This window comes from Strix aluco, chromosome 26 (genome assembly GCF_031877795.1).
Source record: "Strix aluco isolate bStrAlu1 chromosome 26, bStrAlu1.hap1, whole genome shotgun sequence".
Lineage (NCBI taxonomy): Eukaryota > Metazoa > Chordata > Aves > Strigiformes > Strigidae > Strix > Strix aluco.
This window is the reverse complement of record NC_133956.1, coordinates 516,924-531,017: the sequence shown is the minus strand read 5'-3', so window position 1 is coordinate 531,017 and position 14,094 is coordinate 516,924. Positions and strand designations below refer to the sequence as shown.

Sequence of the window (14,094 nt, the reverse complement as noted above, 5' to 3'; positions counted from 1 at the left end):
CTGGCATCTCTTCCTTCCTTAAGGTAAGAAGAATATGAACTTGTATTATTTTTTCCATCAATGTTATCTTCCTCTCAGTTTTGTGCTAAGTAAAAAAGCTGCCCGATATACACCTTCTGCAAATTAAATTTGAATTGAGTCTGACAGCACAACAGGGATCCAGATTACAAAGAGATGTGCTAGCCTAATTGGAATCATTTCTAAGAGGTTATTCGCAGCAGCGTTAACCACGGAAGGCACAAGTGGAGCCGCACGTGGTCTCTGCACCGAACGCTCATCTCGGCCGAGCCGCCCGGTGCTGCCGGCGTTGCCCGCGCGGTGCGGGCAGGAGTGGGGCCAGCCTGCTCCCGACACCAGCATCGCCTCTCAGAACGCGCTGGATGCCGAGTTCCGTTTCACTGAGGCTTGCAGCCTTCCAGTCAAAACCAGCCCTCCTCAGCCAGGCACTGCCGACCCCCCAGCTGCTCCTCCCGCAGCCCCCGGGGCCGGCCAGGCGCCCGCAGCCCCGCTCCATCCCTGCTCCATCCCTGCTCCAGCACCTCCCTCCCCAGCAAGGGCAGCAATGGGCCGTGCCCCCCCCCCCACCAGCAGAGAGGGGAAGGGACGTCTGGTAACACGCACGGGATTTCAGCCAGACATGCTCAGAATAATTAAACCAATTGTCCAGCTCACACTGCAGCTTTTAAAAGATGCTCTTTCATGAATAAAACCCCAAATCCCTGTAGACTGACCACTTCTTCTGCCTTCAGACACCTGGAGGCAGGGGAGTGCTCTCTCCATGCCTCAGGAAGCTTGTCAGAGTCTGAAGGGTATTTAAAGGATACAACTATACACCGAGGAGAAAAACCTGAAAATTATCTTTTGATGGTCAGCGAGGCAGCAGCCAAGGGGGCCCAGGCTGCCCGTCCCAGGGCTCCCTGCCCAGAACTGCTGCTGGACGTGGCTCATCAAAGTCATGCTGGAGCAGAGCGACTGCAGAATTAATATGGGAGCACGGTGAATTAATTACTACCTCCAGCTGCATTTCTAGTGGGGATAATTTCAGGTGCAATGGTTTGAATGACATCGTTTCAAAGAAGAGTCTCCCATTCTCCTGACTAATTTGAGGTTAACTAAATTTGTTTCTCACCAGGAGACAGCTCATCAGCTCAGCCCACAGTAATGACAGCTCCGCAAGCTCCTGCACGTCCCTGAGAAGCAGGAGATGCTTTGGGGTTTGTCCCCAGGAAGCAGCAGGGTCAACTTGTGCCAAACTTTTGGTTCTCTCGCAGAGCCCCGCGGGAGCTCCAGCACCCGGGGCAGCAGCTGGCAGCCCTGGCGCTGCTGCTCCCGCGCAGTGCCATTGCCCCACACGTGGCTGCTGGCCACCACATCCTCCTAGACACAGTTTGCCAGTTTTTCTGGCCACCGCGGGCCTGGGGCACACAAGCCACAAGACCTCGCGGCACGCAACATGCGGGTGGCCACGTCCCACAGCGGTGGCTCACGTCAGGCAGCAAGCTCCTGCAGGCTCAGGAGTTCCCATTTTCCCAGATATCTCATCAAAAAAAGCTGTGGCTAATGACAGTTTGCATCACGGAGTAATGAAGTAATTGCACTTGAGAGAGCTGCAGCCGGCCCACCTCCCGGAGAGCAGAGCTAACGCAGAGCATCGCCACAGGCCCAGGGGAGAGCGGGCTCGTGAACAAAAATTAATAGTTTCATTGCAAGGAAGGGTCTGATTGGTTTTGCACGTCCTGGAGACCCCCAGGCCCCGGGGACGGGAGTGCTCCAGGGGGCCCAGCGCCGCGGCGTGGCTTTCCTGCGGGGCAGCTCCCAGCACGACACAGGCACCATCGGCTCCTGGAGACCAGCACGTGGGTCAGACTGCAGCCGAAACCTCTGTCCCCTCAGCAGCAGTAAGTGAATTAACAGAATCAGCCAGCATTAATTATGCAGAGAATCATTTGCTGGTGAAATTAAAAAAAAAAAAAAAGAGAGAATCTAATTTAATCAAAATATAATTAAATGAATAGTTAATTTAACAATTCCACAGTGAAAACCCCTTGACCTCTGGAGCTATCCTCCCTGCAAGCAGGGGCTGTTCATCACTCCAGCACTTGGGCTCCGGCAGCCGTGACACCCCGCAGCACCCCCGGTGTGTCCCTGCCTCGACCCGCGTGGCCCCGAGCCCCCTCCCCGGGGAGCCACCCTGCAGCCATCCCCACGGTGACAGGGCCAGAAAGGGTAAATTACAGCCTTGTTAAAAAAGGGAGAAAAAAAGAGAAGAGATGGACATACAGAGACAGCATTACCTTTAAGCCCCTGAAAACTTCCAGTCCAAATAAATATTTTTTTAAGGAACTGGAAAATAGGAAGGAGATGAGCAGCAGCCAGGTGGAATCTACTCCAGAGAAGGGAGCTGAGAGCAAATCTGACAAATGTGTCTGAAGTGACTTGGGAGAGTGGCTGCTGTCTAGGGAAGCGGACTCTCCAGATGGCCTCAAGGTCCCTTCTGTCTCTACTGTCTATGCTTCTACAGACTAATTCCTTAAATCAGCACCCTGTGGAAATTTGCCAGGCATCCTGCCAACTCTGGAGCTGGAAGAAGGGCTGGAGGACAGTATAAGTGGATATGCATGCGCAGTGTGCAAAAGGAAAGTGGGTTTTTGTGACAGGCCCCTATAATCTCTGGAGATAAAGGAGCGTTTTAGAGCAGCCTCCTCTTGAGAGAGCGAAGCCCTGGCTCAGAGGCACGAGGTGTGTGCAAGAGGCAGAACAGCCCCAGCCGAGGACTGGCTGTCTCATGGATGCCCCTTCCCACGCATTGTTTCACAGCCCTCTCCTGTTACAGGCGGACTCATTCCTGCAGCAAAAACAAGAGCTGCAGCTCAGCATCCCCCTCTACGTACAAAAATGGCCTAGACGGACAGGATCATCTCTCCTGGCTGTAACCACAGCGAGTGAAAAATCCTCACTCGGAGCTTCAAGCATCTGGCAAGGCGGACTGGGCTCCATCTGGAAGCGTTTCCCCATGCACTGGACTATCTCCTAGTCAAGGCATTATAAGAAAATAAATCAGAAGGAGATTAACATAAATATTGTTTGAAAGATTTAATCAGCTACAAATTGCAATGTTATGTTTCCAGCTTAATTAGCCCAAGCCTGGTTTTCTTTGCTCTCTATTGCGAAGTAGAGCGAGGGCATTGAGAAGCAGCATTGCAGATCTCAGTTTGCAGTGTTGGAGGAAAACTCCTCCTAGGCCGGGGCTAGCAGCCGCCTTGGACAGCCCGATCGCCAGGGGAGGCCGTTTGCAGCACGAGCGGTGCTCCGGTGGCGTCCTGCGTCACTCTGCGGCGAGGGGGATGCTCCCACCTTGCAGGCACATCGCTGCCGCACCCACCGGCCAGGACTTGGCTGCTTTGCCTTCAAGGGCATCGGTGGCATGAGAGGCACGGAGCCCTCAGGACACGGGGGGGGCACTTGTGCCTCTCCCCAGGGACAGCCCCGCACCCCTGCACAGGCACGGGGCAGTTCTGCCACACATTTCCTGACAGCCCCAACAAGGACGGGACCGGCGGCGTATCTGCACCTGGCAGACCAGGCCTGCGCTGTGAAGCCGTACGTGTTCACTCAGACCTGCAGAGCTCGAGGAAGGACAAGGAATAAATCTAGTGTCAATCACAGAGATGGCCAAAAATCTCTAAAAAATATTAAAGCAATTAAATACATTCCCTGAGGCACCTTCCTGTAACAGGAGTTATTCCTGGGCACTCCAATTTATGTCCTGCTTCCTACAGTACTCCAAACAATAACCAGAAGCCCACAATAAAGGGTGCTCCAACTCTACCAGCTGTGAAAAGTTCTCAGCACGACCACCGCTGCCACGTCACAGCTGCACAAAGTGAAAAAGGGTATGAAAAGCCACAGGCTTTTAGCAACTGCAGCCGCGAGAATGACACTGTGGACACGGGGAAGCACTTAATAAACATCAGTAGATAAGATCACAGTGAGAAGCAAGAGTTACCCAGCAACTGCCCGACACCAGACAGACCCGATTACTCGGCCAAGGCTTCCAAACACAACCCCCCGACGGCCCCAACAGGGGCGAAAGGGTCAGACACGCGGCAGCTTCACCTCTGATACCAGCACAGACGAAGCCTGCCCAGTCTGCTGTTGCTCATTTGAATCATGGCTCTATGAGTTTGAACTGACTCTGCTAATGAGGTTCTAAAGATGCATTTTTATTTGGAGGGCAAGCACTAATCAAAATGCAAACCGTGTATTTCCTGCTCGGAGTGCTCATGCCGATGTGATTTCAACAAGGGTTGCAAACACAAGAGTCACCCTGATCCGTACTGCTCCTGTGAATTGGCTGATGGAAGTGTTTATAGTTCCACCTACAAGATCTAAAAAGGCATCTCTGCCCCCTCCAGCAGAAGCTGTTTGTCGGGCCAGGCCATGGGTGTGTTTTCACAGCGCATCCCAGCGGAGCGTGCGGATCCCAGACACTCACCGAGGGTTGGTCCCGCGGCCGCACACCCCGCACGCTCCGCTCCCGGCACCGGGTCTTGGCACAACGTTGCTCGGCACAGCAGCAGAGTCCCCGTTTTGGAAAGTACCAAAAACACCCGAATAAGGCACAAAGCCTGGGTTTGCTCTGCACTGGTGCGTTCCAGAAGTGCTGACAGAGCCCTGCTGCTGACACAAAGGCCGGTCACTCTGCCTGGTGCCGAGTACATCACCCTGACAGCTACAGCGGCCTGCGGGCACCCAGAACCAGGGGAAAGGAGAAATTTATAGTGCCTGCAGTCCCCGCAAGGGAACAAGGGCACGAGCCGGTTCACCCATGCCTGACGCATGGCTCATCCTCTTGATGCTGGTGGCACAAATAAAGCTGTCACTTGCAGGGACACTGAACGCCAGCAGCGTGGAATGAGCCAGCAGCAGAGGCACCAGCTGGGACGCCGACATGTTTCCCCCGTTTGCTGCGCGCAACGGCCACGCCAAGTGGGCAGAGACAGGGCCTGGGCACCCTGAGCAGACCCCAGAGCCAGCCTCTCTCCTGCAAGGCTGCTCTGCCCTAGGGCTTTGCCCGCCTGGAAGACCACTGCCATGGGGAGAGCACCTTCCTGGCCGGGAGGGCATCGCCCCCACCTCCGCGCTTCCAAGGCCCGGAGGGGAGGGACGACGCTGTGGCAGAGACCCGGCAGCTCTCGCACCATCCCCATGGCCTGGCTGGCCCCGTCCTCGCAGGGCAGAGCCGCGCGCCCGGGCCAGCCCAGGGCTCCGGAGCAGAGCTGCACCCCACTCATGGACGGCGCAGGATCAGCTTGTCTGAACAGGGAAATACATCACCGGAAAAATAGGAAACGCTTGGAAAGGGGATACCGGGCGGGAGAGTGATGAATGGGTGCTGGAGGAGCCCGGCAAAGACTGATGAATAGCTGATGAGCTGAGGAAGGAGACGGGGGAAGCTCAGCACGCAAACCCAGAGGGAGCAGACTCGGAAGGGAAACCGCTCGCTACGGGAGACGCTACAGGGAGCCCCTGAACAGCCCCCGCACCCACAGGGCCGGCACGGGGGCACCCGGGCAGCCGGGTCCAGCTCTGCTCAGCGTCGGCATGAACCGGGGGCTGTGGAGCACAGGGCACCTGCCAGCGGCCAGCAAGGGACCCCCCACGCCCCACGCTGTCCCCTCCACCACACCCTCTGCTCAGAGCAACAGCCGGGACCATCGCGGAGGGGAGAGGGTCCTGTGCAGGCAGACGAGAGGGAAGTGATGCCTCTTATTTCCCTCGGCCCCTTTATCCTGCAGGGTACCTGGACTGGAAAGAGGAGGTAAGAGCAAAGGCCCGGAGAACCCTCACGCAGGCGCTCTGCAGATGACTGTAACTCACCCAGCCTGGTGCCTCTGGGTTTTTACAGCAGAAGCTCCACAGACAGGCAATTTCTGTGAAGACATCATTATGGGGTCAGCTCTGTGTGTATTACAGTCCATTAGCAGCGACTGAGACAGCTGCTCACGAGCAATAAAGATACAGAACCACTCCACGGCACTCAGACACCGGGAAAAACCGCCCCGGCGTGGGATCTGCCAGGACCCAGCCCAGGCAGGAGAGCAGCACCACGCCGAGCCCACGCCGAGCCCACCGGCGCAGCGATCGCTCATTAATGCTCCTGAGCCCCTCACACCCCACCAGCCCACGGCCGCCGGCTCCAGGCTCCCCGTGGTGGCTGGGCTCTATCTAGTGGTGGGAGCCGCGGCTCCAGCAGCTCGGCCACGCTGGACGCGAAGGCTGGAGGCCCAGCTCAGCCCAGGCAGAACAAACCTGTGCAGACGGAGGCATCGGGGACACCCATGGGAGTCGTTCAGGACAAGCGTCACCTCCAGCGATGCAGCCGTGAGGACTGTCCTGGTGCAGTAATTTTGGGGAACTCGTGTTTCTGGGCTTTCTGCACCACAGGGCAGTCGAGTCAGGTGGGCGCAGGGGTGGGGCTCCAGCAAAAACTGATCCTTGCAACCCCGCTGGAGCACGGCACACAGGCGGCGCGGAGACCCAGACCGAGCCGCCCCATTCTGCCCAGTTAGATGTGGCTGTTAGACCTGAAGAGCCCGACTCGTACACCACTGCTCACTGCTTCCAAATGATTTTTATTTAGACGGTTCTGCCTTGCCCTCAGCTCCCTCACCTGCCAGTTCATAAATTAAATGTCATGGACAGTTTCCAGAGGCATTGAACTCACGGAGGGAGAATAGTGACAGCAAATTCACTGGTCTGCAGATTTCTGTCCAGTGTCCTTGTCACCAGATGCAGAAAGAGAGAGCTCTTCCCACCTCCCTGGAGCATCCACCCTCTGCAGCCTGACCTCCCCAAGTAGCCTGGAGGCAGCTATTTGAAAGAAAATGACAGCAGCTACTTGTGGGATGATGGGCTGAACAGAGCAATTTAACACTGTCCACCGAGCAGCAGTGGTATTTAGCCCCACTGACCCCTCCCTGCAGCTGGTTCTTGGGGGCTCTGGTGTGCTCAGGCACGGGGTCTGCCAGCTGGGAGGTCGCAGACCGCAGTGTCCTTTGTGTAAGCCAATGAAATGACTCTGAGAAAGACTCTGAACACAGCCCCCCTGGCTTCGCGAGCTAGCTGGCTCAGCACAGCACTCACTGCACCCACAACTGGCAGCGCAAAATTAGATTAAAAAGCGTCCTCACCTCCAGCAGACGACAGCAAGCGAGAGGCAAAGGCGCAAAGGAAGCTCACCAGGCCCCTGAGGGGCCCAAGCAGATGTGAGCTGAGGGATCAACACACAGCGGCGTCACCCCCAGGCAGGGCTCAGGTCTCCAAAACTATCACTGTTCTTAAAGAGATTTGAAAAATAAACAGGGGAAGCAGGAGAGGCTTTTTCTTGCCTTACGCTTTCTGCGCCACTGAAGTACATTTGCACCAGTTGCTGACCTCCCCCTGCAGTCGGGAGCTCCAGCAGCCCCTTAGGAAGGCACAGCTGCATCTGCGTTCTGACCGAACAGACCCAGAAACCGGGGAGGGCAGAGCTGGGCACTGCTCTCCACTCCTCGGGGTTCAGCGCTTGTTCAGAGATTCCTCCAGCAAGTCCCGTGTGTGCAGAGTTCAGGCTCCAGATGAGACCGAGGACAAAGATGAGGTTCCCTTTTTTACAAACAACTGCTCGACAACAGGGGATGTTCCCCGCTGCTCTTCCAGTACCGGCTCCGTGCTGCTTGTGGCAGCCACAGAGGGTGAAGCACGAAATAGAGCTGGGACTAGGACCCGAAACAGCGGCTCAGGGCTGGTGTGCGCGGGGAGAGGGGCAGCCATCGCCCCAGAGCAGGGCTGGTGCACGAGCAACAGGGAGGGGTCTGCCAAGTACCTTTGGCAAAGTCAGGCGGCACCGATTACAGGGATCTGAGGCCACAACAAGGCAACAGAGCGCGCAGAGGGTCCCACCAGGGCAGGCCAGGCTCTCTCCTGGCTGGAGCACGCCCGCTAGGACCGGGACACCCTCCCACCACCCCTTTCTGCTGCTGCACCCCCAGAACGGGCTGCCAGCCTGGCACCCAGCCCACAACTAACCCAGCCAAAAAAACCACATAAAGCTCCAAAAGGCAAACTTGTAGCTCTCTCTACAGCTCACTGACGCTTGCCCATACGCCTCCCGCAGAGCACGGCTCTGCACGGGTGGCTGTCATGAGGAAATGCTGCCAGAAGGCTCCGGCGCTGCAGGGCGGCACGAGCTGCAGCCAAGCGAAAGAACGGAAGCCCCAAAGCTGCCGGGCGCCTCGGAAGCCTGTTTCAGATCTGCAGGCAATTTGTTCCCTCGACAGGTTCATCTCATTACTGGGTTTCCATTTAGCAGAGTTTTATCGCCTGTAACATTTGCGCCTAACAGATTCACCCAATTAAAATGATATTTCCTCTAACAGCTCCAACCGCCGCATCGGGTGTTTGCTGGAGCGCAGGTTCGTCCTTCGCCGACCGCTTGCTCAGGGGCTGCACCCGGGACCCAGCGCGGGAGCAGCCCCCGACCTCCCCCCCCGCGGGGCCGCGGCCAGTCCCAGCTATGGGCAGGGATTGTCGGAGCATCCTCGGCCCCACAGGGGGACCAACCCCCAGTGCCACCCGCACCCAGGGACCCACCGTGAGGGGAGGGAGACAGGCGGGGAGGGGTCTGCCAGGCCGCAGGTAGCCCAAGGCCTGCGTAAGCCCCAGCTGCGGCCTCACAGGAGCAGGGAGCTGCATGCAGCTGTCAGATCCGACATTCCTGAGCCCTTCGGGGCTCCCCTGGAATTCACACGGGCGCTGGCCTGGGGCCAGAGATCTGGTTTTTCCAGCCGCAGGTGTTCCGAGGTTTGACTCTGTCGCTGAGCTCTGGGTTCCAGCACAGGGCCCCAGCCCGCTGCCGGCCGCCATCACGCATCCCTCACCCCGCCGGCAGCTGCCAGAGCATCTATCGGCTCATGCAAGAGAGGAGTCAATATTCCTCCAAACCATCCACTGCAGGTGAAACTGAGCCATGCCACTACACACCCTCTGCTTTATCCAACCTCTCCTACACAAGTTCTGCATTGGGCCTTGACACTGTGCTCCGCTGGATCCAAATAACAAAAAATAATTAGAGCTGGAACACTACAGACTATTTACTGCTACTCCTGCACGTGCTGGAAACCAGGCAAAGGCAATGATCTATACTAAAAGCTCTGGCTGATTGTTTAGTGTTCCATGTTTTGAAAATTTAGATCTGAAGTTGCTTTATTCCTTTTAGAACCAAGGAGAAAAAAATACTTCCAATAAAAATGCAACTGAAAACACCATTAATCAGTGCTTTGAAAGGTTCAGCTCCCCACAGCTTCCCCTTTTTCTGTGATTTTAGCCATGCTTGGACCCTTCTAACTTAGCCATAAAATGAATTTATACTTGTATCAATAAAATCCATCAGCTCTGGATGTGAAACAAGGTTTTATTTATGACAACTCCGTACATTCTCGCTAAGCACCTAAGTTTGTCAAAAGTGATGGACAACAACGGCTAAAAATAAGCATTTACAACAAAATCATACAAGTTGCTTACCAGTTTTTAAATTAATAGCAGCTCCATAAACTTTACTTTTCAATGCAGAATAAACACCAGCAGAAACTTTCATCTATTCCGTTTGCCTCAGCTTAGCACCGTTCCCAGAACAACAAGAGGGAGTCCACGTTTAAGACACGAAGACCAGCACACCGAGAGCTCGTTCTAGTCTGTGTGTTAGGAGGAAGCCAGGTCTTTCTGAGCAGCTCTTGTCTAGATGGGGACCATTTGAATACTGTTGATTTTCAAAAGTACTTACAGTTTCAGCTCAGTAGTAGGCTTGATTACATTTAGAACAGAGGAAACCCACCAGAGAACACCACAGCTGTAACATCGTGAAAGCTCAAAAAACCTCTTTTCCATCTTTGCTTTTCTTTCCATGCAGATACAATAAACAAAGACATGGAATAAGCCTTAAGGGAAGGGTAGATCAGACACCACCTTCACCATCCCATCCTGAGAACAGTCTAACGTTCAGATTACCCTATTTCAAAGGCCTAATGACGTTCATAAAACAGGAGTATCTGGGAATGCTCCAGCAGCACACCGAGGTCAGCATTCATATCTGGGTTGGTTTCTCAGACTACAGCAGACGTGATACTAACAGATACCCATCAACTGTTGCTCCCTTTTTTATTTTGTTTATTAACCCTGACGTAACCAGCCGACCTTATTAAACAAGGCCACGAACGCTCGTCTCCTGAACGCGCAGGCACACGGTGCCCAGCTCTGCAGAGCCTCCTGAGTCTGAGCCCTTACGATGATTCTGGGATCAAACCATACTTCTGCCTCAGGATTTCGACTGTCGATGTCAGGGCGCTGTGGGGTGAAACAGAACCGTCAGATAAAAGGTTTTTAAGGATTAAACTGCACTTTCTGGGAAAGACCCATCAGCTAGATGCAGTACTGCATTTTGACAGAAACTAGAGTGTTTCACATAGAACCTTCCAGAAAGGGGTCTCCTGGGCTCAGAACATGGAGTGCTCTTTCAGGATTTCTGAGCGTGCTGTTAACTAAGCTAGACAACATTAACGCGGAGGTTCAACTGCTATGGGAAAAGCAGCAAAGCACGACCCACCCTAATCTGGAAGCTTCGCTTCATTTAAAGCAAGAAAAAGCTCCAGTTACATTCAGAGCACTCACCAGCCAGGACGAATGATGGAGAATTTCCCCGGCACAGATAAATCAACCACAGTCGATCCCAAACGACACTCTGGGCTCTGGACATCTCCTATGGGGCCTCCATCGATGATTAAGGACAACTGAGGCCACAGGTCTTGGAATTCCTGAAAAACAGAGAGACGTGGCTGACAGCCCTGAAGATGTGTTGTAACAGACACTGGAGGCCGGGGTGTCGAGGGAGGTGGGCTCTCCCCTTCCTCTGTCAGGACAGCTCACTTTCTGCCATGAACACGTCTCAGTTTGATTTCTGAGAACAGATTTGTCCCAGACACGTGGGAAAGCCACAAGGATTCTCTGGCTGAAGACTTCTCAGCTGCACCACTGGTTATTACGGAGCGCACTCAAAAGACCCGAAACCTACTGAGAAGACATTTGGGGGCGAGGACAGGCGTCTGCCCCGTGCCGTGCCCAGCTACACCCTCGCCAGGGTCACAAGCTTTGCCAAAGGACATCGCCGTGAGCTACAGTCACCGGGCTGCACGGAGCGGCACAGACAGCAGCAGTCTCAGGCCACAGCCGCCCCTCCTGCAGCCATCTCTGGCTTTCAGATTTGGCACCTGCTCCAAAAGCTGTGTATAAGCCTTTACATGTTACTTTTCAGCTCTGCTCGCCCCACTTTTTACGGTGAGGATCACAGCAAGACAGCTACCCCACACCACGTATCTGTGGGCTGCTTTAACTAGAGATTATTGTTTTAAAAAAATAGCAGCAACAGAGAAATCCCTGTTTTATTGCTAACGCTGGCTCCAGCTGTGAGAGCCTTGGGCCCTGACAAACACCACAAGAATGCCACTCAGTGGCAAAACCAGCCTTACCGAAACCGTCAGCGTGCTGGCCCGAGAGCTGATGTTAGCGCTTGTCAAAGCCAGTGGTCCCGAGCACGCTCGTGCCACCTCCCTAATAAACGGGTGGTTTGGAATGCGAACACCAACCAGCTACAAGGAAGAAGAGAGCAGAGTGTCACAGGCAGCAGCCATTTCTAACCTTGCATTGCCCAAAGCCCTTCTGAGTTAAAGCTGATACTCTAGAGAATCAGTCCATCAACCCCTGCTGAACTCGCAGTAATACCAGATGTGCCTCCCTTAAGCTGGGCCCTAACGGGGGTTGTGCTGAGTTCGGCAAAGTCACAGGGAGCGGCTTCGGGAAAACGCCCATCACTGCTCAGAGTGCTAAACACGGATGGGAGAATAAAACCTGCTACAGCAGAAGCACAAAAATAACATACTGCCCCCCAAAACCAGAGCTGCGTCCTGTAGCAAAGACCTACCGATGTGAAAGGATTCAGGTCTTTATTTAGTTCTTCTGAACGCTTTAAGACCAGGGTCACAGGTCCTGGGAGCAGGTCCCGCAGCAGCTCGTCGGGCACGTTCACGTGGCAGTACCTGCGCGGCGAGAGGCGGTCACGGGCAGCTCCCCCGCACCCCGAGGCAGCTCCAGCGCTGCCCGCACCTCGGCCTCACGCTCCGCAGCCCGGTAACGCCAAGCAGCCGCCCCCCCGCCAGCCCCGGGCCCCCGAAGCGCCGTGTCTCTGCTGGTACCGGCTGTTGGTACCGGACAAGGGCTCGGGAGCCCGGGGGGGCTCCGCGGACCGGCAGCGCCCACCTGTAGAGGCGGTCGACGTCCCCGAGGCAGATGGCCAGCGGCTTCCCCCCGTTCCGCCCCTTCAGGCTGTAGATGCTCCGCACGGCGCCGGAGTCCTGGGCCAGGCACGCCACGCCGTACACCGTGTCCGTCGGCACCGCCACCAGCCCGCCCGCCTGCAGAGCGCCGACGGCCGCCGCCACCGCCTCCCTCCAGCCTGCGCGACACCGGCGGGTCAGCCCCGAACCCCCGGCACCGCCGCGGGGCCCACGCCCCCCCACCTCGGGGCTCCCGCCCTGCCGTCCCAGCCTCCCCCCGCCTCCCGCCTCCCGCCTCCCGCCTCCGCCGGTGACCCCGCCCGCACCTGGCGGGTGTGGCTGGGCCGCGCCGCCGGGCGGCAGGAGCAGGCGGGCGCTGCAGGCGCGGCCCGGGCCCAGGCCCAGGCCCAGGCCCGGCGCCCCCTCCCCGGCCCGCGCCAGCCCCGCCAGCGCCGCCCGCCGCGCGCTCAGCATGCGCGTCACTTCCGGCGGGCGGCGGCGGCGCGGTGACGCACATCCGGGGCGGCGGTTCCCATGGCGACGCGGGGCGGCCGGTACCCGCGCGGTGCCGGGATGGAGGTGGCGGCGGAGCCCCGGGGGCGGCCCACGGTGGGTGCGGGCGGGCCGGGCCGCGGGAGGGGAGGGGGAGGCCCGCAGTGCCCAGCCGGGCGTGACCGCTGTCTCCGCCGCAGGTGCAGGACGACCTGCGGAGGCTGCGGGGCCGGCTGGAGGCCCGGCAGCGGCACCTGCGCGCCCGCATCGCCGCCTGCGAGCAGCTGACGGCCGAGATGGCCGCGCTCCGCGCCGCCCTGGGCGCTGGCGGCAGCTCCGGCCCGGGCCCGGCCTCGCCCAGTTCTCTGACCCGCCAGGCGCCGGGCCCGGCCGGGGGGGACTCGAAGCCCTGAGGATCCCCGGCAGGTCTGCGCGGGGCCGCGGCCCGAGCCGGAGGGACCGAAGGTGTTTGCTCCGTCACAGGCCCTGAGAAGGTCGCGCCAGGGAAAACCAAAGACTGATAAGCCAGTGAATGTAGCTCCGTTGTGGCCTTGGACTTTGCTTTCTCTTGTTGCACTGAGACCTTATCTTACTAAATTTACACTTTAAAATAAAGCAAGATTTGCTTAGTCTGTGTCTCATCCCGTCTGCCTACACAGGGATCAGCTGCAGCCTTCAGAAACTGCACATGTTGGTTTCCAATGCTTAACGGTCTCAGGACTAGTTAGTGACTGACCCGATGTCAGGGTCTGGCGCAGCAGGAAGGCTGTGCCTTGGTTTGTGGGCAGCAAGCCCCTCTCTGCGGAGAACCCTGCGCCCGAGGCCGATGCAGGAACAGGTCTGGGGCTGGGTGAGGCCCTTCAGCTGTTGGGGGCGGTTCTTTGCCACATGGAAATGTTTTGCCACACTGAAAACTTGATTTATTCAGCGTGGGGATTCAGTCTGTTCTCATTATTGCCACTAGCTTTCCCCTAAGTTCCCATTCTCCTTACTGGAAAGTACTTAGTACCTAAAACTCTCAAATCAGGGATGCTAAAGCCACCATCTCTACCCCAGGAAATTCCTTCCCCTGCAGCCTCAGATGGCTTACAGGGCCTTGCTGCTGCTCGACATCGAACACAGCTGGTGTTTGCATGAAAGGGACTACACTTTCAGAAATGAAGAATAATGGGCTCTGACTCTGCGTGAAGAGCATCTGCTCCAACTCTCATCCCAACCCACGGGAGCCTGAAGAGAG

General features: G+C 56.7%; 2 protein-coding genes across 2 annotated transcripts; one reads left to right on the top strand and one right to left on the bottom strand.

The window, feature by feature from the left end:
* Nucleotides 1-9,436: 9,436 nt before the first annotated feature.
* On the bottom strand, nt 9,437-12,839 carry YRDC (yrdC N6-threonylcarbamoyltransferase domain containing). Its single transcript, XM_074850945.1, has 6 exons — nt 12,692-12,839; nt 12,349-12,544; nt 12,014-12,128; nt 11,562-11,681; nt 10,708-10,850; nt 9,437-10,383 (listed from the first exon to the last, which is right to left on the bottom strand). The coding sequence occupies exons 1-6, from the start codon at nt 12,837-12,839 to the stop codon at nt 10,320-10,322; spliced, it is 786 nt and encodes a 261-aa protein (XP_074707046.1). The 3' UTR covers nt 9,437-10,319.
* Nucleotides 12,840-12,864: 25 nt separating this feature from the next.
* C26H1orf122 (chromosome 26 C1orf122 homolog) lies at nt 12,865-13,486 on the top strand. Its single transcript, XM_074807212.1, has 2 exons — nt 12,865-12,974; nt 13,058-13,486. Exons 1-2 carry the CDS (start codon nt 12,900-12,902, stop codon nt 13,268-13,270), a joined length of 288 nt encoding a protein of 95 aa, XP_074663313.1. The 5' UTR covers nt 12,865-12,899; the 3' UTR covers nt 13,271-13,486.
* The last annotated feature ends 608 nt before the right edge of the window (nt 13,487-14,094 follow it).